We start from the raw sequence: 23949 nt of genomic DNA, 5'->3' as shown, positions 1-23949 counted from the left end.
GTTGATCCAGATTACATTTCACAGACCTCAGTCCTATTCCTCCTTCCCCACAATGGGAAAGGAGGGGAAGATGCTCAGCCCTGCCCAGCTGGTGGAGGCAGCAAGGTGGCAGGACAGGATCCTCAGCCCTCTCCATCACCCCCTGGGCACTGGGAGGGCCCTGGGGAGCACAGCCACTATCCCAAGGAAGCTGGAGAGGAATGTGAGGAATGAAGCATACACCTTTCTGCTCCAGCTTCACCCCCACAAATTGCCCATCAGCATTTTTCACTCGAAGGTATTTTTTTTCTGTAGGGTGAAATTACAGTTATGCCACCGCTCACCTGCCCACGTCCTGTCCGTCAGGGAAACGGCAAACCCAGGCGTGGCAGGGTCAGATCACTCCTGTCATCTGCCCCAGCTTTGACTCCTCCACTTGGCCACTGAAACAATAGACAGCAACTCCCTTGGGCCCAGCAAGAGCAAAAAAAATGCCACATTTGTACATTATTGCCCATTTTTACCTTTTTGTGCATGTGACACAAACCTGTGAGGCTGTAGATCACTCCCTGCACCCCCTGCTGCTGTGCTGAGGAGCTGTGGATGGGTTGAGCCCCCATCACACCATGGTGACCCCACGTGTCACCAACACGCTGGGGTCATGTTAACACATCTGGGAGGTGTCAGGCTGGGAACATGGGGAATAAGTGCCCAAGGCTTCCTGGGGTTTGTTCTTATTCTGGCAACAGCAGGTCTTCCCCTGCTCCCTGGGTTTCCCTCTAGCTGGTCGTAGCTAGCAGCCAGTGTGGCTTCTCTCTGAGACTGCTTTGGGGAGCCTTTTGGAGAAGTTGTGTGTGAAGAGCTGGTGGTTTTCCTCAGGATGAGATGCAGATGGTTGATCTCAAAGAGAGTGGTGGTCCCTGTAAGCCCCTCTTTCCTGGGAATGCTGCCTGAACCCAGCTGTGCAGTGTCATGCCCTGCTCGCTGTGGGAAGAGCTGCACCCTTAGGGTACATTGAGCCCTTGCCTCAGACAGGGACAGCCTTCCAAAAGTGCTTGGCAGCAGCCTGGTACTCACCCAAGTCCACCCCTCGTCCACCTTTGCCCTACGAAAGGTTTCTCAGAAAATGTTGCCAGCCCATGGACCTTCTTCCCTCATGGCAAGTCCTGCAGCCACACCCAGAGGTGGGAAATCCCAGAGGTGAGCAGCATAAATCCCACCCCAGAGGGACTGTCTAGGGAGAGGGATGCTGGCACACCTGCAGTGAGACACTGGGCAGAGAAACCCAGCAAAGAACAGGGCTCCCCCTCCTCCTCCTCCTCACCTGTCTATGGGAGCAGCCCCCTGCCCACTGCCCAGGACCCCGGGGTCCCAGGAGCCCTCAGTTCAGGGATGTCCCCATCAGTGTGGCACACTCCATGACACCTCCCCAGCCCCAGCTTGTTCCCAGTCCTCCTTGGCCAAGCACAGGGTACTGCAGCCCTTTTGGACCCAGTCAGGGTGGGATCTGTCTTTTCTCTCTGGCTCCCTCCCTACACTCTTTGTGCCAAGGTGGTGACTGTTTTTGGAGTAGGCCCACACTCACTGGGACCATCCCCAAAGTGAGAATTGGTGCCAGGCCAGGGTAAATCCATGGCCCGTGTTCTGGGGACACCCATCTGTCCTCAGCCTCAGCAGTGAAGGCTGGCCTGAGGGGGCAAACACCTCCTCCAGTGCCAGTGGCACAGCCAGACTGCTCGTGGTGAGGATTGTGATGGTGGTTTCGAGTTTAGGAGTTTAAGATTCTGCTTCAGAGTGAAAGTATGCAGCTCTCCCAGCTGTGGGGAGCACAACCCCCTGCCACACAGCCAAGGGTGCGGATGGGTGCCCGTGGCCAGGGCAGGGAGCAGCCCCTGGACCTGCTGGAGCTGATTTGTGCACCTGGGCTGTCTCCATCCCCCAGGGTCTGCCTGCCAGGGTGTGCGTACCAGGGGGACAGTGAGCTTCCCACAGTGGCATGTGGGGACGTGAGGAGGTGGCCAAGCTGGCAGCTTCCCAAAGTGTCCAGGAGGCACGTGCCAGCAGCCTGGGGGAGCCCAGCCAGCAGCTCTGTGTGTTCTGCAGCCCTTGGGGCTGAGCCCTGTCTGGGGATGAGCTCAGCCTGGGGATCATCCCATCCTGAGGCTGAGCTCAGTTTGAGGATCAGCCCATCCCGGGGGCGAGCTCAGTTTGGAGATGAGCCCATCCTGGAGTAAACCCTGCCTGGAAGTGAGCCCAGCCTGGGGGCTAATCTCAAAATGTGGGTTAATCCCAGGCACAACGTTTCTGATCCCATTTTCAGGTCTAATCTCAGACCAGTGGCTGATCCCAGCCTGGATACTGAGCCTAGCTGAGTTAAACCAGGGAGCTGAGCCCAGTTTGGATGCTAAACGCAGCCCAGCCCAGCCCAGCTGGGAGGTGAGCCCCGCCAGCCCGAGCTGCTGTGCGTCCCTGCGGTGGGTGGTGGGTGCCAGCCCGGCCCGGCCCGGCAGGACGGGGGTCCCGTGCCCGGCCAGGGGCACCGTGCCCCGCGCAGCGCCGCCGCATAATGCCCGGCTTGTTCGTGCCGGGAGCCTCCCGCCCCTCCTCCAGCCTTCCCAGCCTATTCTACCTTATGTGTAGGAACTGGTTTTTCTTCCTGGGCCATTGTTTCCGCTGGATTGGGTAGATTGCTCCAGGCCTCGCTCAGATTTCCTTTCTCACGCCTTTTTTTTTTTTTTTTTTTTTTTTTTTTTTTTTTTTTTTATACTCCCGTTTTCTGCGGCTGCTCCTACTCTCCCCCCAGTTAAAGTAGCAGGCACTGCCCACCGGGATGGGGGCTCACCTCCTCCCAGCTGTGTCCCCTTGCTCACTGGCATTGCCCAGGACCAGGGGCTCCCACACTGCGTTCCCACGCCAGGAGCCAGCTCTCCATCAGTGAGTGCAGCCTCTGCCCTGGCCAACCTGCAGCTACACACGAGCTGCTTGGGCTGCAGTGGCTCAAGTTCCCATTTTCCTGCAGCTCTGGCCACCAAATCACGTTTATTTGCTTTAACAAATGGAAAGGGATGGGGCTGGTGCAGCCCTACAGCGTCAGCACGGGCTCCCACAGAGCACCTGGTGGGTTGGGGGCTGCAGGCGGCCCCAGGCCCTGGGCATCCCCCTCCCCTGGCACAGAAATGAAATCCAGCTTGAGAGGGGACACCTACACTTGGCTGCTGACCCGGGTGGTGGCCTGGTGAGAGTGTGGCAGGGCTGATCTGCAGCTCCACCTGTGATGAAGTGTTCCTGACCTCAGAGCAGCTGGAGGCATGGGGACCTGGTCTGCAGAGCTGTTCTCAGCTCCTTCCCTCCTGCCCAGCACACCAGGAGCCAGGAGGATGTCCCAGTGCCTCGGGTGATGCTGTCCTCTACCCGGAGGTCTGGCACAGTGATAGTGCTCTGATGGTATCTGGTTCCAGCTGGGGAAGGCAGTGTGTCCCCCGGGGGCCTCTGCATAGCAGACTTGGGTTCCCAGATAAAAATAGAAGCTGAAACATGAGCCCAGCTTCCCTGGTTCTGCCTTTGCCTGCACATCCTCACCCCACTCAGCTGCAGTGCTGGCCTGAGGAACGTCCCAGTCCCAGGGCAGCCCCCCAGCTCCCCAGGGAAGGCAGAGGAGAGGGCAGTATGCTCGGGGACCAGATGGCCATGGAGGAGCAGAGCTGGGCAGCCACCTGGCCAGGGTGGCCCTGGCCATTTGCTCAGGGCTGGAAACTGCTCTGGGGAAAAGCAGAGAGCTGAAGATACAACTTCCAGGCAGGCACAGCTCTGAGGGCTCAGCACCAGGCAGGGGAACAAGCCCCTGATGTACATTACACAGCTGGTCCCAGGATCTCAGCCAGAGGGAGGACAGCTGCCTGGGGAAGCCAGAAGGAGCTGGAATAAGGGTGGCTGTTGCTTCACACACAGTAAAGATACTTTCCTAGAGCTCGTCCAGCCCCAGGAGCAGAGGACACAGCCCCAGCTGGGCTGCGTGTGCAGGGGAAGGTGCAGCAGGGATCATGGGCTGCCCCGGGGATTCCTGGGGCCGGCTCAGGCAGGAGCCCAGCCCACAGCACAGGAGCACTCGGGGCGGGACGAGCAGTGCCGGTGCCCGAGTGTCAATGACCTGAGCATGGCGATCCTCTGAACAGAGAATGGCTTTGCCCGTTTGCAGTTTCCAGGGCTCTGACTCTCAAGGGCAGAAAATGTATCTGAATGACCTCTTCCATTTCTGGTGCCAAAACATGTTGCTCCTGAAGGTCTGGGGTTGCTTGGTAGCCAGATTTCCACCTGCATTTTAGTTTTGGAATATGAGCTGGTAGGATGTGGACTCTCGCTCTCATTTCAGTGCTGGGCAATTCCAGAGCTTGATTTGGGTTTTTTTCCCAGCCCTGGGGTTCATCAGCCTCTGGACTCCTCTGACCAAGAGCAGAGCTCTCACCTCCAGCTGGATAAAACTCAGTAGCTTGATAAAGAGGAGCAGCAATGAGCTGAATTGCAGGGAGCTGGGTAAATTAACCCTTCTCCTGCTGTGGCACAGGCTCTGGAGCAGACTGGAGCAGGAGGTGGGTATCCTGGAGCTGCATGACACAGGAGGGGCTAACCTTCACCCCAGGGTTGGACATAAGGCACATTTAGAAGGCAGGAAGGTGCTGGTGCAGGCTCGAGGAGCGGAGGCACCGCAATCAGGAGGGTGGGAAGGGACAGCTCCAACCCCGGCCCAGCAGCTCCTGGCACAGAGCTCACCCTAAAGCCGAGTCTCCAGGGATGCTGTGTAACCTCGTTAGGAGGCTGTTATTGCTGGTTTGCTTTGCTATTCAACCTGCCCCGAGCCTGTCCCAGAGCAGCACCCATGTGCTGGGTGCTGTATAAACAGGGCTCAGGGCTACAGTGAAGGTTGGGTCAAGGGTGCTGTGGCAGCTTCAGCTCTTTGGGGCGCCCAGCCCAGCTGAGAGGGAAGATGAGCAAGTGAGTCTTGAGGTAGCTGAGAGGCAACTGGAGGGATCCGAGGGGGGATGTGTGCAGCGGGAGGCGGGTTGAGCATGATTTTTTTTCCTCTGGGAAATTCAGCTTTGCATGTGGGTTTAGGTGTAGTGTGGGGTGAGATTCTCATCACTGCAAAGGCCTTGAGGTACTGAAAAGGGCTTTGGTTGTCACCCTCGGCAGTGACGGCAGGGGATGGGGTTTGTGGTCGGGGACCGGCAGTGTCTGTGCTCGAGGGAGCGTGAGTGCGGCGGGGAGAGCCGAGCCGAGGCTGCCCCGCCTGCTCCCATCCCTGCCGCACGCCCAGCCTGCTGCACGGCCTCCACGCCTCGTCCGGGATGTGCCTGTGCTCCCTCTCCTCTCTTCCCATCCCTGCCCTTACCCCAGCCCACGAGTCACCTCTCTGCTCAGAGCAGCTGCACGCTGGGGAGGGGGGAATGGAGAAGAGGGTGCCCTGACAAGAAGCCAGTGGGAGCTGTGGGGACCCGAAAGGGAGCCAGCAGCATCTGCACTGCACAGACAAGGAGGCAGTGGGAGCTGGGGTACCCCAGGGAGGAGCCAGCAGGAGCTGGGGTATCCATGGAGCCTCCAGGGCTCTATCACCGTCACTCTCACTATCACCCAGTCAGAGGAACTCTGCTAATCTGCCCGTTTCAGCCATGGCTGATGCTCCCAGACAAGCAAGGCCTTGGAGCTGTCAGGTGAGCCTTTCCCAGAGCTTATGCAAATGATACTAATTAAAGGCATTCTTATCTGTTTGATTTCCCACACCTTTTGCCTCGAGGGGAATAGAAAACTTCATGTTTTAACTCCATATTTCATGGCAGTTGGAAGAACTGCCTAGGGAAAGTGTTGGGAAATGCAGCAGGTCACTCCTGATGAGAAGAATTGGCTTATGCAAGTGTTGAAACACTTTATTATGCATGAGAAACCTTCCAGAAATGGATGACTAATAGCAAAGCGGGAGCAGAGAAAGCAGTGGGAACACAGTACCAGGCTGGCATGGGATCCATGTCATTTTACCAGCTTAGCAGGGTTGGGCTAGGTCAGCACTTGCCTGAGAGACCTCTCGGAGTACCTGGCTGGCAGTGAGGGAAGTGATGTTAATGATTCAATAAACAGAGCCCTTCCCTCTTTGTGAACCAAACGGCCCCTGGTGCCAGGATCCCACTGGCAGCCCTGTGTTTCACTGGCAGCAGGTTACTGAGCCCCGATGGCCATGAAACCCCTGCTGCTGGGTGTGCAGGCAGGCTTGGCAGAGCATGCCCAGGCTGCGTGTCCCTGAGGGAGCATCACAGCCCTGGCACGGAGGGCTGCCCTGCTGCTGTGGGCACTCAGGGCTGTTGTGTGCACAGAGAGCCTTTGCCCTCTGGAGGTACCAGGCTGCACACCCAGCATCTCCTCTGCTGCTGGGCAGTTTGCTGGTACCCAAGGACAGGCACTGGACCATTGCAAAAGAGCAGGAGCAGCAATGTGCACCTTTGTGATTCCAAGCACTGGTGATCAGAGGATCAGTGAGGAAAGCTCTTGGCATAAAGGGGAAGGGACATGGCCCAGCCAGCTGCTCTCTGAAAATCCCCTTGGAGAGATGGCTGTCCCCAGCACTGCACCCAGAGGTGGCCTTTGCACCCAGTGGGCTGAATTGCTGAGTTTCTGCTCTTTGTGCAAGGACCTCGAAGGTGCTACAGGGCAGAGTGTTGCTGGAGGAAGAGGAGAGTGTCTGAAGGTCAAAGCTGTGGGTGCAGCAAGCACAGCTGAAGTCACTTGGGAAAAATGTGAGAAAACAGACACGTGGGCAGATGAGCATGGTCAGCTTCTGACCTCTGCATCACATCTGCTGGGTTATTACCTGGTTTTCTTTCACTGCCCTTCCCACCATTTCCCACCTTCCTGGGCACTCTGCTTTGTGTTGTAGGCAGGAGGTGAGCAGAGGCAGGTCCATAATTCCTGGCCTTGGAGGTAATAGAGGGCAGCCTGTGCTGAGCCCTGGCATCCTGTACTCTGGGGAGGTTTCAACTCTCGATAAGTCCCTGAAAGAAACTCCTGGATGCTCAAGGGCTGTGCTTTCACAACCAAAGGGAGATTTGCAACCTCCATCCGGAGGAGTGGCCCTTTCACCAGGTGATATCCATCTTGGAGAGAGGGAGAAAGAGGAGAGGGTAGGTGGTGAGTAGGAAAAAAGATCACTGCAGGTGGCTGTTGAGTAGTCCCGTGATACAGCGAGCAGAAGACACCAAGGAATTGTCCTGACATGAGCTGCCCTGAATTGCCCCAAGGAGTTCACACCGGGCACTGTTTTCCTTCACAGCGGGTTGGATCCTTTACACTGAGGATTTCCCAAGCCAGGAGCTCTCCAGGCAGAGATCTGTGTCTCACAGCCAGGGAGATCCCTCAGTGATGCTGGCCTGTGATGTTTGTCAGCAGAGCAGGTGGAAGGAGCCCTAAGGCCCAGAGGCTGTGCCAGGGTGGCTCCTCTGGGCAGAGGTCAGCATCACCAAGGTGACTGAAAGCACTTTGAAAATGGAGCTTTTAGAGATCCCAAAGAAACGAGCAAAACTGACTCTAGTGCTGTTTGAACTGCTCATCTTCCACGTGTTTGGGGTACCAGCCTACATCCACCTGAGCTTATGCTGCCAGCTTAGCCAGGCTCACACTGACTTTCGCAGCCTTTTTGGATCACCAGAGGTTTGGCTCCTGTTATCTGCTGAACTTGAGTTTTCTTTCAGCTTCTCAGCTCCATGGGTGGAGGTGCAGAAAGAGGATGGGATGCTGAGATGGCCCTGGAGCTCCAGGCTCAAGCATCCAGTCGCTCGAGTCCTGGGAGGTTCATGCGTCACTGCTGCTGAAATCCCCAGCCAGGAGGGCTGGGAGAGGCAGGGATCATCCTAAACAAAAACAGGGCGCCGGCTGGGCTGCCAGCATTGCAAAAGGACATTTCACCTCTTCATCCTTCTTGGTGGCACAGGCAGGGAGAGCCTCAGTGCAGGGGGGCCCAAGCTGCTGGGGATGGGGACAAGCACCTCGCCAGGCCTCAGGGACCACAGATAACACCACAGTCTCAGTGCAATGACATCGCTGCTTCTAATCCCCATGTCATGCCCGGGGTGGTGACAGCACAGAGCTGGCTGGGCTGCTGTGCCCCCCCTGGATGCTGGCCTGAGCTCCTGGGGAGGAGCAAACGGGTGAGGGGCGACAGTGCCCCGCAAGAGCTGCAGCACCTTGGCCAGGATGCGCAGACAGGCTCAGGGAGAGGGGACAGTGAGGGAATGCGGCCGTGAGGGGAGCACGGCTCGCTCTGCCATGAGCTGCACCCGCTCCTCATCCTTGCCACGGGCGTGCAGCCCAGCCGGGGCGCGCAGGGGGTGTCGCAGGGGTGTCTCCCAGGCCAGGCAGGGAGCCTGAACCCCGCTGCCGCTCCGGGGGCCGTGCTGCGAGCCCCGGGACACGCGGAGCGGCGGCCGCCGGGCAGGGGCTCCGGGCCGGGCCGGTTCACACGCGGAGCCGGGGCCGGGCTGCCGTGGGAAAGCGCGCCCGCCATGGCTCCCGAGCGCCGCGATTGCTTCAGCGGGGGTGCAGCCAAGATCCATTTCACAGAGGGCAGAGCAGATCTCGGCTGGGATTTACCAGTGACTAAGCATGTGCTGGCACGGGCTGCCCCAGCGTGAGAAAGGCAGGGCTGCTCCTCCTCCGAGGTGTGCCCGCTGCTGCCCTGCGCCCCGGGGCACCGTGCTGGGCACAGGGACACCGGCGGCAGCGGCCGGGGGGCGCTCAGAGCCTGGGGGTGCTGCCAGCCCCGAGTCCCCTCCTCCCGAGCCGGACTCTGCCCTGTCCTCATCCCTCGTATGAGCAGAGCCCCTGCATTCAGCCCACTCAGCACATCGGCCCCCGGGCAGGACCGTGGGCAGAGCTGCCACCCCCACCCCGAGCCCGGCACAGGGGGCTGGGAGGACCCCGAGATGTCGCAGAGGTGCCAAACCCCTCTGTCAGGTCATGGCCACTGCCCAGAGCAGTTGCACCCCAGACAGTGATCCAAGGTGCCACTATCTCCTGCTGATCCACCTCATGAAGATTTTTGGGGCCACAGCTAGTCCTGCCATGATGGATCTGTAGAAACCACACTTTTCCAAGAGGAAATAACCATCCCTTCTCCAGGAGAGAGGCTCCCCACTTCCCTACCCTATATACAAAAGGTCCACCCAAAAAACTGTTCTGCATCCCCAGGAGCCAAGCATCAAGCCTGAAGCCACCACTGGTCTCTGCAAAGCAGCCATGCAGCCCAGCTTGTGGAAGTGGCAGCCTTCCCCAGTCACTTCATCTCTTTTGGCTCATTTTCTCAAGGCATTAAAAAAAATTAATTGCAATTTTTTATTACAGCTAATTGGTGCTGCTGCTTCAGTGGCTTATCTGGCTCCTGAGCTCGTACTCTGGTTTTGGGAAGCTGAAGGTGGTGAAGGCCCAGAGGCTGTGGGGTGGCATGGGGCAAAGAGCCCCTTGGCAGCACCCAGCAGCCTCAGAGAGTGGGGAATGCCAGGATACCCCTGTGCTGCTGGGCATTCCTGGCCCAGGGAGTGAACTACCCCTAATTCACAACAGTCATGAACTTTAGAGAAGCAGAAAAATTCGTGCAAGGTCACTCTGTGCACCCAAGCAGGACAAGAAGCCTGTGCCCAGCGTGCTGGCACTGGTGCTCGGGGTCCTGGTGGGCTCCAAGCTGCCAGGGCTGGGCATCCTGGGGGATCTGGTGTGTGACAGAGGGCAGGGGAGCCCCTTCATGTGCATGCCAGCAGGGAAGGCAGGGGAGGAGGGTGTCCTTAGGCCCTGCTGCACCCTCCTGGCTGCCCCAGCTGGTCTGGGAGCCTCCTGGAAACCTCTGACTCTCCAGTGCTGCCACCATGCCCAAGAGGTGCCATCCCCACCCCTCCAGGCTCCGTGTCACTCTCCAGCATGCAGCCCATTGTCACTGTCATGGGGAGTGGGACCTGCACATGTCCCCAGCAATTGCCTGTCCCTTCTGCCTGCCTGCTGCAATCCCACGGACCCCTGTGAGGGTGTGGGTGCCTGTCAGGGGTGGCATCTCCGCTCTGGGTCCAGCCTGTGCGAGCTGGGATCTCCTCAGGCCCCAGAGGGACCATCCAATGTCTGGTCAGGCTCTGCAGGAATTCGGGTTCCCAAAAATCCCAGCATCATTCTGCTTCCCTGGGCTTTCACCCAGATGCATTTCCCGGGTCCCTGGGTTTGAGGGTGAGACCGAGGAGGGCTCAGGGCAGGGGGACATGCTCCATCCCCTATGATATCAGTACTCTCATCTTGCCCCCAGCATGAGCAAGGAGCAGCACAGGGCTCTGTCCCCAATTGCTCAAGGGGTTGTTCCCTGATGCTGCTGTGCAAGTCAGAGAATTGCCACAAAATCCCCTTCTAAAAGTGATGCAGGGTTTTCCATGTCATTTGGGTGCTTCCAAGATCACCCCTTGTCCATCTCTGTCTGTCTGTCCATGCTGCTGCTCTGCAGGGCTGGAGCAGTGGGGCCTCAGGGAACTAAGCCCAGGTGTCCTTTCTGGCCAAAAAGGCTGGGGATGTGCACTGGGATGGGGATGGATGGGGATGTGCCCTTGGATGGGGATGGATGGGGATGTGCAGTGGGATGGGGATGGATGGGAATGTGCAGTGGGATGGGGATGGATGGGGAGTGTGTGCTGGGATGGGGATGGATGGGGATGTGCACTGGGATGGGGATGGATGGGAATGTGCCCTGGGATGGGGATGGATGGGGATGTGCAGTGGGATGGGGATGGATGGGAGTGTGTGCTGGGATGGGGATGGATGGGGAGTGTGTGCTGGGATGGGGATGGATGGGGATGTGCACTGGGATGGGGATGGATGGGAGTGTGTGCTGGGATGGGGATGGATGGGGAGTGTGTGCTGGGATGGGGATGGATGGGGATGTGCACTGGGATGGGGATGGATGGGGATGTGCAGTGGGATGGGGATGGATGGGGATGTGCCCTGGGATGGGGATGGATGGGGATGTGCACTGGGATGGGGATGGATGGGGATGTGCAGTGGGATGGGGATGGATGGGGATGTGCACTGGGATGGGGATGGATGGGGATGTGCACTGGGATGGGGATGGATGGGGATGTGCAGTGGGATGGGGATGGATGGGGAGTGTGTGCTGGGATGGGGATGGATGGGGAGTGTGTGCTGGGATGGGGATGGATGGGGAGTGTGTGCTGGGATGGGGATGGATGGGGAGTGTGTGCTGGTTTTGTGCAGGCTGCCAGTGGGAATCGTGCTGCAAGGAAGAGCCAGGAGCTGGTGGCAAGCTCGTTTCCAAGCACATCAGCCTGCCCCGCTCCTCCTGCAGGCAGCTGTGTGGGAGCAGGGCCATGGCTGCCCCGTGCCATGAACCCAGCACTGCTCCAGCCCCAAACCAGCAGGGTGGCTGCCAGCCCGCACCAGGGCCTGCCTGGGAGCTGGAAAAACCTTTCTGGTTTCAACAGGCTCTGGAGCAAAGCCCCTGGCAGGGAACTGACTTGTTCTGGTTAGCGAAGTTGATCACCTCTCTCCCTCCTTGCCTTGGGTGCAATGTGCAGAAAACAGCCCCTAAAAACAAACAGCTGACAAAAGGTGTTGTGGCACATCCCAACAACCAGCTCCCAGCCCAGGAGGGAGGGGAGGGGAAAGGGAAGGTGTCAGGACTGTGATGCTCCCAGGGAGCTTTAGTGCTGCTCACTCTGGGCAAGTGTTTGGCTGCCAGCTGCACCCTGTGCCTGGCCCCAGGCACCATCACGGGGTGCTCCCCAGCAGGAGGATTTAGGGAGCTCTTTGGGGTCCAGTACCTGGCACACGTGGGCACTCAGAGACCTGTCTGGGTACATTTTGGCAAACAAAAGGTGGTAGAAAGCGTGACTTAGTGTTCACAGTGCCGCAGCAGAGCCAAGCCAAGCAGAGCCAAATGAGAGCCCAGAGTGTTTTGGGGTCCACAGCCTTCATCCCCAGCCTCTGTCAGACAAGAGAGATTAAATCTTGAAGCCACAACTGAGATTTTGAGTGTCTGCTTGATCCTTGAAGGCAGCCTGATTGCTGCTGTTTTCTGGCTGGGGAGCCAGGGTGGGCAGTGCTGGCAGCCTGTCTGGATTCGTGGCTGGGCACACACAGAGGGAGCCCCTTGGAGGGGTTCTTGGCCCTGTGCTGGTGCCTGGCCCTGCTCCGTGGGACAGGCCTTGCCTTGGTTTCCCTGCTGTGGTGCATGTGATGGAGGCTGCCTGTGCCAGGGGTGCCCAGCGTGGGTTTGTGCCCTGGGCAGGCAGGAGGTGCCCGGGGAGCGCCATGGCCATCTCACTGACCTCCCCCTGTCTCTTCTCTCAGGTGTGCAATTGCAACAAGTACCTGAAGGTCCCACGGGAGAGGATGAAGCAGCTGGTGGAGAGCAGCAGACAAGTGTCAGGGGAGCACAGTGCAGGTGAGTGGGTGGGTGATCCCCCCTCCTGTGCCCTTCCCTGGGACTCACTGCTCTGGACAGAGCAGGACCATCCCCCTGGGCCTGGGGGCTTCTCAGAGGGGGATGAGAGTGCCCTGCCATCAACCTGCCACGGGCTGCAGACCCACAGAGCTCTTTCGGGTCCGGTCTATGTCTCTGCCCTGGCTGCCCTGTCCTGCCCTGCAAGGCTCAGGGTCATGCATGGGATTGCCCAGCCAGGGCACTTGGTGACATGCCAACAGTAGCTCAAGTGACAGCCTGAGGCCTTCATCACCTGAAAGTGAAAAACTCAGCTTGGGTGGTGAAATGCCTCCTGGCTGGGGCTGCTCACAGTGCCTTCCTCACCTGCCCAGTGCCTTCCTCACCTGCCCAGTGCCTCTTGAATTAGGTCAGGCTGCAGGGAGCTGAGTCAGTGCTGCCTGCCCCAGCAGGCTCAAGGGAGAGAAGGCTCCTCCATACCTCAAGGTGCCTGGACCCACACACACTCCTTCCCTCAGGGAGACCCATTGTGGAGGCAAAGGACACCCATGGCAGACCGGAATGGGAACGTGCCCCCGCTGCTGCTCCAGGGCAGCCCAGGCTCTGCTGCAGCCCTTTGGTGCATCCTTTGCCATCTGCTGACAGCAGGGAGCAGGGGAAGTGGCGGCTGCCGGGCGCTCCTGGCCGGCTGGGGCTGTGCTGGGGCTGCACGTGTGGCTCTGGGCATGAGGAACGTGGTGGGGCAGCTGTTCCCAGGGTGCCTGGGAGTGCTGTGCCTCCCCAGAGGCCGGGACATCCTCCCTCCCCAGCGGTTTCTCTGGTGAGGGCACTCTCTGCGTGTGTACCCAGCGACCAGACAGGCCAGTTCAGCCAGTTCCAGAGTATGGGAAATAGCAATGCTGTGCTTTGTGTTCAGAGTGAGCCGTTTTCCCTTCCCCCTTTGGGATGAGGTGGATGGAGCTGGGAGGGTCTCACACAGCACCATGGCTCCCCCACACAGACTCTTTCAGGGACCACCTTGCTCTGCTCCTTACCCTCCATCTGCAACAGCCTGTGCCCCATTGGGCCGTGCAGTCTCCTGCTGGGTCCCCCCACGGACCTGGGGGATTCATGGGGAAGGAGCAGGAGGGACCCCTGTGCTGGCCATATCAGCCATGGCACTGGAGGGTCCTGCAATGGGGAACATCCTCTGCCCCGAGCAGGCAGGGCAGGGACCAAAGGTGCCACAGCATCCCCAGAGGGGTGGTGGAGACATGAGACAGAAGCTGTGATTCCCAGACAGGTGGGCATCGCAGGGCTGGAGACTCACAGCAGAGCCCCTGTGACCCAGGGCTCTGGCCCCATCCTGGGGGTTCCATTTCTGTCTGGATTTTGCCAGGAGCTGCAGGGATTGCAAGCAGGGATCGCAAGTGTGAGCTTGACTGTGTTGCCCCAAAATGTCCCACCTTGGGTCAGATATTCAGGAAGACAAACAGGAGGGTGTGCTGACAGTGTTCTGTCAATGCTTGGTGGGGACGCTGGTGGCATTGGAACGGGCTGGGCAGCCACAGAAGTGGGTCAATAAGAAAACTCTCACCTGTTCCCTGATTTCCTTTACATTTTCCTGCTGCAGCAGTTGGTGGCAGGATCTGTTCTGCCCTTGTCATGGCCCAACATGTCATGGGGGTGTTCAGCACCCACAGCCACACACCAGGACTGTCCCCTGTCCCATGACTCCAGCCCAGGCCACGTTGTCCCTGTCATGCCCCTGTGCATGGCCCAGACCATGGCCAGGTGCTGTGCTTGGCAAGAAATGCCTTTTCCCTGCTCCTGCTTCCAGGCAAGGAGGGAACCTCCTCCCACGGGGGCCTCACCTCTCCAGGGAGGAGCTGGTGGGTGCTGGAGCAGATGGGTGATGGGGACAGATCCTTCAGGACCACCTCTCAACACAGGTCTGCATCTGGCCCAGGTGCTCCCAAGTGCTGGCGTCCAGCTGCAGCCAGTGCTGCTTCATTTGGTTCCTGGATTTTTATAGCAGGGCTTCCAAGAGATGAAAGGACAATTATTCATCCTGTAATAACTCACTTTTACTTGGACCTAGGACTTTCACAGGTTTTAGGGAACATAATCCTTGACGCAGACACATTTTCCCTGCATGAGGGTTTTGACAGAGGTGCTGCAAATGGTTTCAAGCCCTGACAGCTTTTCCCTGTGATTTCCCAGCGGGATGCTCTGAGCAGCTCAGGTGCCTGGAGCAGACAGGGGCAGAGAGGGGAGCAGGGCTGTGGGTCACCACAGGGCACAGGCAAGTGCTCCCTGGAGGCAGTGCCAGACTGTAGCTCCCAAGGGAGCCAGGGGAATGGGCTGTGTCACAGGCTCTTGTCTGCTGTGGGGAACTCTTGCTTAGTCAGTGCAGTAAAACCAGCTGGCACGGGGCCCCAGAGCTCGGTGGGTGCTCTGCCAGATGAAATCTGGTCTCTGGGAAAGGCGAGGATGTAGCACATTCCATTGGGTTGGGAGCTGCCAAACAGGAGGCGAATTTAATTGCAAAATCTCCCCTCACCATTTAAATGTGCTGCAAAAGATGGAAGCAGTGGATCTTGCTGCTCCTGAGTCGGTGGTGCTGGGCAGGCAGGGTGCAGCCTCCACTGCCATGCTGGGTGGGCACCCTCCCTGGGCAGCTGCCAGCGCTGGGGCTCAGACACTGGTGCAGGACACGTCCCCGATGGCCCCAGCGGTGCTGCAGGAGCAGCTGCAGTGTCCCTGCACTGCTGGCAGCATGGCACCGAGCACCTGGGGCACCCACCTTGCCCTTGCCGGCCTGAGCAGTGGCTTGGGGTTTCTTTCCCTTCTCAGCCCTTGGCTCCACCCTGAGCTTGGAGAAAAGCCAGCAGAGACAGCTCAGGGCAGGTGGGAGGAAGAGCTGCAGGCCACAGGGGAAGGCTGGGGTGCCAGCAGGACTGTCCCTCCTCTACAGCCACCACACTGGGGCAGCTGAGGGCATGGGCTGGTGGGACCCACTCGCCTGAGCCAGGAGCTCTGATGGACGGCAGGAAGAGTCCCCTGCATGCCCAAAGCCCTACAGCTGGAGGCTTTCCTGATCTACAGCGTTTGGCTTTGCTGTGAGCATCCCACTTGTCTTGTTGCCATGTGGAAAAGGTGTGAGATGGATCCTTGTGCTGTCCTGGGAGTGCTCTTGCACACATGGATCCTCACTACTTTGTACCAAGCTCCATTTGTAGGGCCAAGGCACCCCCATTGTCTCGGGCTGCTCTGAGTACTCCTGCATGGAAGGGGATGAGTTCCTGAGGGGTTGCACCCCTGGACCCAGGGGCTCCCCTGCCCCCTTCAGCCACCCCATGCCTTTAGGCTCTCTTTTCTCCAGGGTGCAACAGAATAACAGGAGCATCTTCACGTGCCCAAGCATGGATGGGACCGGGGGCTGCAGTGGTGGGAGCAGCCAGAAACACCCCCAGGCTCAGGCAGCTCTCCCTCTTCAGTGGCATTCACTTGCAGGGCTGGGAGCCGGTGCCCTCGCTGTGTGCGCTGCTTTGCAGGGCTCTGCCGTGCCTGCTGCCAGGGGCGCTGTGCCCGGCGGGGCCCGGGAAGGAGCTGGGGCCGTTCAGAGCCGGGACCCCTGCGTGCTGCTCCCAGCACTGGTGCAGGGGCTGGCAGGCTTCAATCCACAGCGGCACGGGGAGAGGAGAGCAGCTGGAGCTGCCTCTCGCTTGAGCTCATCCTCCCTCCTCCACCCTGGGAACATCTTAAGATCACGGCCAGGCTGCTGCAGCCCAGGTTGCACAATCCCGGGTCCTTTGTCCTTTGCTTATCTGCCTTATCGAGGAGGAAAAGATAACCAGGCATCTTCAGTGCCCTGCAATCAGCACATTTCTCAGGCTCGTAACTCCTCTTATCAGGCTGATCTCTCACCGAGGCCGAGGTTTCCCATGCACCTTTGTACTCCAAGAATGCTCCCAGGTCTGTGCTCAGCCTTGTGCAAAGCCTCGACAAAACTTTGAGCTTCCTCCCCAGCCCCCAGGCCTGGCTGCCCTGAGCCCCACACACGCTGCGATGGCTCTGGTGGGGCAGGGCTTGGGGCTGGCACAGGGCTGGGGCTGGCACAGGGCTCAGGCTGGCACAGGGCTGGGGCTGGCACAGGGCTCAGGCTGGCACAGGGCTCAGGCTGGCACAGGGCTGCCGGACCCACAGCCTCTCCAGGGGCAGCAGGAGCTGCCGGGTGCTTGCCTGAGCCGGCTGGGACAGGCACCCAGCTCCTCGCCCCAAGGCCTTGGTTCGGGTGACACAGAGGGACCTGGGCTAGAACAGGGCCCTGGGGCAGGATTTTGGGCAGGAGTACCTGGCTCCCTGCGAAGTTGTTGGCTGCCACCCTGGTACTGAAAGCCTGGGGGAGCCCAGAGCTCACACAGTGGGGACAGGTTGTTCCCAGACAAATCAGGGCTGGGTGGGCTGGGAAAGGGGAATGGGCAGAGGTTCAAAAGAGGATTGCCCTGATCCTGCTCATCCCATCTTTCCAAGCCCTGCTGTGCCCCCCTGTCCTGCTGGGAAGTCCCGGTGCTGTCCCAGTAGTGCTGACCCAGCATTCCAGCATTGCAGCTGACACAATAGGCTGGAGGGACTGCAGGTCACCAGTGTCACCATCATGGTGGCCTTTCAATGTGACCCCACTAAGAGCCCCTCTGTGTGGGGGAATGTGCATCCCCTTGCCCACAGTGGGCAGCCCCTGTCCTGTCCCATGTCCATCCCACTGGGTTCAGCCCCATGTGCATGAGCAGGACCTTGCAGTGAGGCACATGGAGCTGCAGCTCCTGTCTCATCCCTATCTTGGGACAAGTCACTTTGCCCCCACAGCCTCCCTGTGGCAATAGTTCAGGGTTTCTGTGGGACTACCAGAGTGTTCCCGGTGACTGTGGGTCCCAGAGGCTGCCATGTCCCCTCAAGTGAAGGCACTGTTGGTCCCTTGGACTGCCCAGAGCCTGTTCAGTGCCCAGGCTGTGGGATGGGCCTCTGGCATGGGTCTGCCCCACTGTCTTGGTGCTGGTGATTGGGGGCTGAAAGAAGGAGATCAGATCCAGGTTGGGGAGCTCCTGCTGCACCCACCTCATGGAGCATGGGGCCACCCCACCCCGGGGCATACAGCAGGGGCTTGAGCAGAAAGCAGGGCTGCTGCAGAGGTGACAAGTGTGTGCAGAGAGAGATCCCACCACTGATAGTGGCCCTGCTTAGCTCAGGAAAGAACCTGATGCAGAAATAAGCAGAATGGGGGTGCTGCAGAATCCCCTCTCCCCGGGCAGTGAGACATCACAGCGGGAAGAGCAGCAGTTTTTGCTGTTCCCATGGGATTCATTCCCACAGGTGAGCAGGGGTGTGCAGGAGCTGTGAGTGGGAAGCACAGGCAAGGCCAGCAGGAGATGGCTCTTGTGCTGAGCACTGCCCAGCTGGGGACAGTGCTGGGGGACAACTGCTGCTGCCTGTGGGGCTCTGCAGCACTCACGTGGGGTGCTCAGCTTTGGGGGGCTGGGGGCTGCAGGGCTCAGCCCCTCACCCAGGGTCTGTCATCCCCAGGGTGACCCAGCCAAGAGGAGGAGAGGTGAGTGAGAGGCAAAGGGGTTTTTATTTTCAAGATGTTTTATAATGGGATTATTAGTTCCCAAGAAGTGTTTCGAATCGATTTGGTAAGGAATGGCTTTCCTTTCTCCTCCGCGGCGATGCGGTGGGAATCCAGCCCTTGGTGTGAACCTCACAGAGCTCTGCAAGCCACAGATCTGACAAGCTCCCAGCACAAAGGAGGGATACACTGGGCTCCCCTGCACCCTACACATGCCTTGTGCTCCATCTCTCCTGGAACTCCAGGGTGTGCAGCATCCAGGCAAGCTGGGATGCAGTCCCAAGGGAGCCGTGGCTGCACTGGAGAGGCCTCTGACTGTCTGAAAGGGGAGAAAAATCCCTCCCTCAAGCCCCCCACCCCCTTTTCCCTGGAAACCCTTGTTTTTCTGGGGGACCCAGCCTTTCCCAGCTCAGTTTTCCCGCGTGCCCTGCTGGCATCCTGTGCGTGGCGCCTGGTGGCCCTTTCACCCTGTCGGTGAGGGGAGCACAGGCATCTTCAAAAGCCCTGGGAAGAATTTGGTGGGAGGGGGAGAAGGGGTTTTACAAGCTCCCATTCAGAAATGGTCACTTTGAAGTGATGTAGCATTTTCAATCCTTTGAAGAGCCACAATTAGGAGGGGGCTGGTGCAAGCAAAGGCAAAACTACGGGGTGACCATCACAGCTTTTCTCTCCTCAGGCTTTTAAGGGATGAACTTTCCCTCCCTGCCTGCCTTTTTCCCACGAGCTCAGGGGGTGGGATTGGGGTGTTTGGGGGAGCTGAAGGTTTCTCAACCCCCTGTGCAGGGAAGGAGGAGTTTGCCATTGGCTTTGCCCACCAGCAGCAGGACAGCAGAGGGAGCGTGTTGGAAGAGAGAGCAAATTACTCCACATCCCTGCAGGCACACGGAATGGCGGTGCCCTGTCAGTGTGCTGGTGCCATGCTCTGTCCAGGGAAATTTTAGGGTCCGTGATGGGGAAAGCTGTTGGCCATGGGTGCTGCGTGCTGTCAGTGTCATTTCCATTGCGTTGGATCTTAAAATCCCACCCAAGGTCGATGTCCCTCCCTTCGAGATCTGGAGCACGAGAGCAGAGAGGATAGGAGAAAAAAGGGTGCCCAAAAGGGTGCCCAGGCTGAGGCCCCCCCATGCCACCAAACACAGGAGTGGCACAGGGCAGAGCGGGGTGGGAACAGAGTGAGGACAGAGCCGCTGTTCTTGCCTTGGGGATCTGCCACCACTGGCAGGCTTCATCCTGGAGAAACCCCTGGGAAATGGATCCCCCTCCACATCCCTGCTCTGGGTGGCCCAGGAATCTCCCCAGGGCAGCCTGGGTGTTTCGCCACTTGCCAGAAATTTGAGAAAATGGGAACTTGAGGTCATTGTTTTCCCTTTAAGGATAGATGTCAGTGTCCAAAGCAGATGTGGGGGTGAAGGAAAGGCCTATCCGCGAGTGAGGCGATGGGGCAGTTGTTCAGGGCACAGTCCTGATGAGCCCAGCTCTTGCCCAGTGTCTCAGATGGGGCTTGGGGCTGCTTCCTCTTGTGCTGTGGCAGCAAACCCCAAACTAGTGCTGCTGCTGGGCAATGTGGTGGTGAAAGGCTGGCCTGCAAATCCCCCATGAAAACATCCCCAGCGGCAGCCATGACCCCGAGCACGGCTGTTGATGTGCTGGGAACTGGGGGTGACCGTGCCCCACCAGCTTGGGCTGGCAATCTGCCCTGGGCAGGTGTGGAAGGTCTTGGGGGGGTCTGGGGAACCCCCCTGAACCAGGCTCTGCTGTGAGCTGAGCCTTCCCCAGCTCCCCCGTGGCTCTTTCTGCCCAGACCCCACGGCACAGCTCGGGGGTGACTCTGCCAGGACAGGATGGCCCTGCCAGGATGGCATGGCCATTTCAGGGCTGTTTCCAGCCGGGTTCCCCAGCATGTCCCAGCTCCTGACGGCTCTGGAATGCAGGGAAGGGCCAGCTGGGAATGCTGGTGTCCTCCATCCCAGCTGGCTCCTGGCTCCTGTGATCCTGAAAAGGGTGGGGTGAACACCCCAGAAGTGCTGCTAGAGCGATGCAGGATGCCTTTTGTTGCCTTAATTGGTGCCTGAGCAGGACAGATCCCCCTGCCAAAATGGGGACATCCCACAGCGACAACTGCAGCCTGTTCCCTGCCAGGCCCCTGATGGATGGGGGCAGCTCAGCCCTCGGCCTCCGCTGCCCGGTTCTGGGGAGCTGCCGTGCCCCGGGAGAGCCCCAGCGGGTCCGGCCTGCGGCTCGGGGCTCTCCTGTGCCATGGCAGCGATCCTGGCACGGGGCTGGGGGCACAGGGGCAGCACTGGGGTGTGAGGGTGCGGGGACAGCTCAGGGACCCGCGTCACTGTCACTGTGCCCCTTGCCCAGGGTACGGGGAGGTCACACGCTGGGGAAGGGGCCCAAGGCCCCGTCTGTGTGGGCTGGTCGGGAGAGACGAGGGTGCCATTGGCAGCTGATCCTGGTGGCGGTTTGATTAAAGCAGCAGCAGCAGCAGCAGCAGGGCTTTGCCTGCTCTTTGTCTGCCCCATAACGCAGCCGGGCATGGGGGCACAGCCCCGCTCCGAGAGCAGCCTGGCCTGGCCTGTGACCGGAGGCAAACCAGCGCTCCCAGAGCAGCAGCAGCAGCACTGCAGCCATCACCCAGAGCAGGACAGGCCCCAGGACTCGGCAGAGGAACTGCAGGAGGTGCCCAGCAGCTGCAGGGGATGCACGGGTGCCACGCTCAGGGCAGGCAGCTGCTGGGTGCTGGTGACAACCACCTCCTCCCGAATCCAGGGGATGCTCCTCCCTGAGATGCAGGGCACGGCCTGGAGCCCTGCAGGGAGGACAGGCCCATCACAGGGTGGCTCATTCGGTTAAGCACAGATTCCACTCATCACACCAGTGGCTGGTGGTTTGTCTGCTGTCTCCTCTCTCCACAGGCTACCCGGGGAGCCGGAGCTGCGGTGCCACCGTGCCAGGCTGTGCCACAGCCCAGGCTGGCTGCGCCCCACACGGCGAGCAGGCGGAGGGCACGGAGCAGTGCGGGGCGGCCACGGGGCTGGCAGGGGACACGGCCCTGCAGGTCACTGCCATCCCCCCCGGAGTGCTGGACAGAGCAGAGCTCACTGACTTCTACTGCTGCACCTGCTGTGGGAAAGTGTTTTGGGAAGGGTCCCATTTTGGACGCGTCGTGTCCCAGTTTCAGGATGTTCTTGTGGCCTCTGGGGACACACAGAGCATCTATGAGCTGAGCTGAGCTGAGCTGAGCTGAGCTGAGCTGAGCTGAGGAGAAGCACGGGGGCTCCACAGGGGAACTGGGACTGCCTGGTGAACCTCAGCAGATTTTTGGCTGTGGGTTTCTGGAGAGAGGCTGGAAGTGGGGAGGCAGGAGCTCTCATTTTGGGATCCATCACAGAGAGCACTGTCACAGGTGCGCCAGTGGTTTGCAACAGCCCAAAAATACATGGCCTCCATGACATCATTAAAGCAGAGGTGGCTGAAGAATGGGCCCTTTGCTTTATTTCTGCCCCTCTCCAAACTACACATGGCAAGATGGTGGGAGGGCTCTGCTGAACAAAACCACCACCCCAGCAGTGCTGACTGCACCTCACCCACACACCCCAGTGCCTCTCTGCCCACTCACTCACGGGGAGCAGGAGCTGTATCCCCAACAGCAGCGCAGGGCAGAGAGCACCCTGAGCACTGCCAGCCTGTGGGACATGTGCCAAGCCTCAGCCCATCCCCAGCATCCTGCTCACCCTGGCCCTGCACTCCCAGCACTCCTGGAGGCAGCTGGTGGGCACAGGCATGGAGCTCTGGGGAGGCTGAGCATTGCTGGGCTCAGGGAAATTCCTGGTGCACCACAATGCCCTCTGGCACCTGCACCCCTGTGCTGCAGCCTGGGGTGCCCCAGCAGGGCCAGGCTGCTCCTGAGGAGGCTCCCACTGGTGCCAAAGCTGCCAGCCTCTCCCTCCCCTGGGGAGACGCCTCAGCACAGCCCGTGCCCTGGCTCTGAGCAGGGTACACAGCAGAGACAATAAGGTGTGTGGGCCCACTAATACCAGGAACTGGAATCCCTGGTGGGACTGGCCAGAGGAGGCTGCATCTCACCATGGAGATGCCAGGCAGGTCCTGCAGCTCCAGGGCTGCTGTCCAGTGTCTCCCGATCAATGGCCAGGCTCACACCATTCCATCCTGAGCAGACCATCATCTGCAAAATTCCTCCTCTAATCTGTTTTAACTGCCAGGCCTTGCTGTTATTGCTGAGAGGGCCTGGGGAGTTCTTGGCTGAGGTGTGACATTGATGGGCTAGTGAAGCACTGGCCCAGGCAGCTCATGCTGCAGTGCAGGACTCATTTCTCCTCTTCCAAAGGTCCTGGCTACACGCTGCCAGGGGCTCCTTCCTCACAGGGACATCTCACCCTCTAGCTCAATGCTTTAATAAAAGAAACACACAATTTTCCCACTTTAAATAGTCTTCTTTTCCATAAGATCCATAATATTAATGCCTGAGCATTAATTGGTACAAGTGACCCTAAAAGGCAGCCACCCCCACACTGCCGGTACCAGGCACTGAGCAGCCCAAGCCCCTCAGGCTCCACACAGACTCATCCTTGTGTCAGCATCCTGCTTCCTCAGGGCTTGTTCTGGGAGGGCAGAAACTGAGGATGAGTCAAAGCAGGAATGGTGCAGAGCCTCCAGCTGCTGGCCCCCACAATGTGCACTGCTTTGTCTGCCATGAAATAAAACTCTCCAAAATGGGATTAACCTTTCCAGGTCCTGTTTAGGGGAAGCTGCTGAGCCACATGCACATCTGACCACTCGTGGGCACTTCTGGCCTTTGCTTGCTGGGCTTCCCAGAGCTGTGGTTTCACATTCATCTGCCACTGCTTCTGCTGTGGAGGGAAGCTCACACAAGATGGGGACACACGGCCCTGTCCCTCACCTGGGGACAGCTGCCTAGAAGGTGCCTTTCCCTCTGATCCCTGGGGACAGCAGGGTCACCTCCTGCTCAACTCCAGGATTTTATCTGCTTGAGAGCTTCCCAGTTTAGGGCTGAGCTCTTGTGCTTACAGTCAGGCTGTGCTAGGGCAGGGTCCCATGGCCGGGACTTGTTCTAAGACACCCACCCAGGGCAGAACCCAGCAAGCAGTGTGTGCCTGTGGACATGGCACAAAACAGCTCCTAGAGGATTCTGTCCAGCTCCTGGGGACGGGCAGGGGCTGGGACCCAGCACAGCACCTCTTCCTCCCTGCTGCCCACAGGAGGTGGTGCCATGGTGGGAAGTGTGCAGCAAGGTCACCTCCAACCATAGACACGGTCAACAGCAAATTCCACGTGAGATTAGCCTTGAGGAGCATCCAGGAGGTAATAAATTGTCCAGTTTTGAATGATGGATACATATCAAAGGGAATTAAAGCAGCTTTCTAATCAGCCTACAATATTGTTTCCTTATCTGGCCGCTTAAAAAAAATAATTACAAAATCCCATTGTCTGTGTCGTACTAATGTTTAACATTTATTAGGGCAGTAATGAGCCCTCCTTGGTTTTATGGAGCCGTTTGATCCAGCGTGGGAAGGGAGCTGCAGCAGGGCTGTGCAGGGCCGAGTGCTCTGGGTGGGCTCCCGTGGATCCCCGGCTGCCTCACCTGTGCTCAGCCCCTGCCTCTGCGTGACAGGATGTCATCATGAGGGACCCTGGGATGGAACAGCACTGAGGAAGGGTTTTATTGCTCTTTATCATGAACGAGATCTGGCTGAGCAGCATCTATCCCTCAGCGCTGGGAAACCACACGCTGCATCGGATGTCAGACGGTTCCTCTCCTCTCCCTGTGTACTCCCGCACATCCTTCAGAGTCTGACGGGGACAAGGTGTTTGATGCTCAGGCCAGCTTTAGTTTACAAATGAATATATCAACATTGTT

At 59.0% G+C, this 23949-nt stretch overlaps 1 protein-coding gene across 6 annotated transcripts in view; it reads left to right on the top strand.

Moving 5' to 3' along the window:
• The window catches only part of EXD3 (exonuclease 3'-5' domain containing 3), a 256141-nt gene extending 232617 nt beyond the window's left edge, over window positions 1-23524 (top strand). For 3 of the 6 annotated variants that reach the window (XM_058037915.1, XM_058037913.1, XM_058037916.1), the window contains 2 exons: window positions 12352-12445; window positions 20966-23522. In XM_058037915.1, the coding sequence (XP_057893898.1) occupies window positions 12352-12445; window positions 20966-21282 (411 nt within the window). In that variant the 3' untranslated portion in view covers window positions 21283-23522. Of the gene's footprint in view, window positions 1-12351; window positions 12446-20965 lie in introns of those variants that run through there. The other 3 variants (XM_058037917.1, XR_009115427.1, XR_009115428.1) reach the window with 3 other exon arrangements.
• The last annotated feature ends 425 nt before the right edge of the window (window positions 23525-23949 follow it).

The sequence above is a fragment of the Melospiza georgiana genome, chromosome 20 (genome assembly GCF_028018845.1).
Source record: "Melospiza georgiana isolate bMelGeo1 chromosome 20, bMelGeo1.pri, whole genome shotgun sequence".
Taxonomy (NCBI): Eukaryota; Metazoa; Chordata; class Aves; order Passeriformes; family Passerellidae; genus Melospiza; species Melospiza georgiana.
This window is presented reverse-complemented; position numbering and strand designations above follow the sequence as displayed.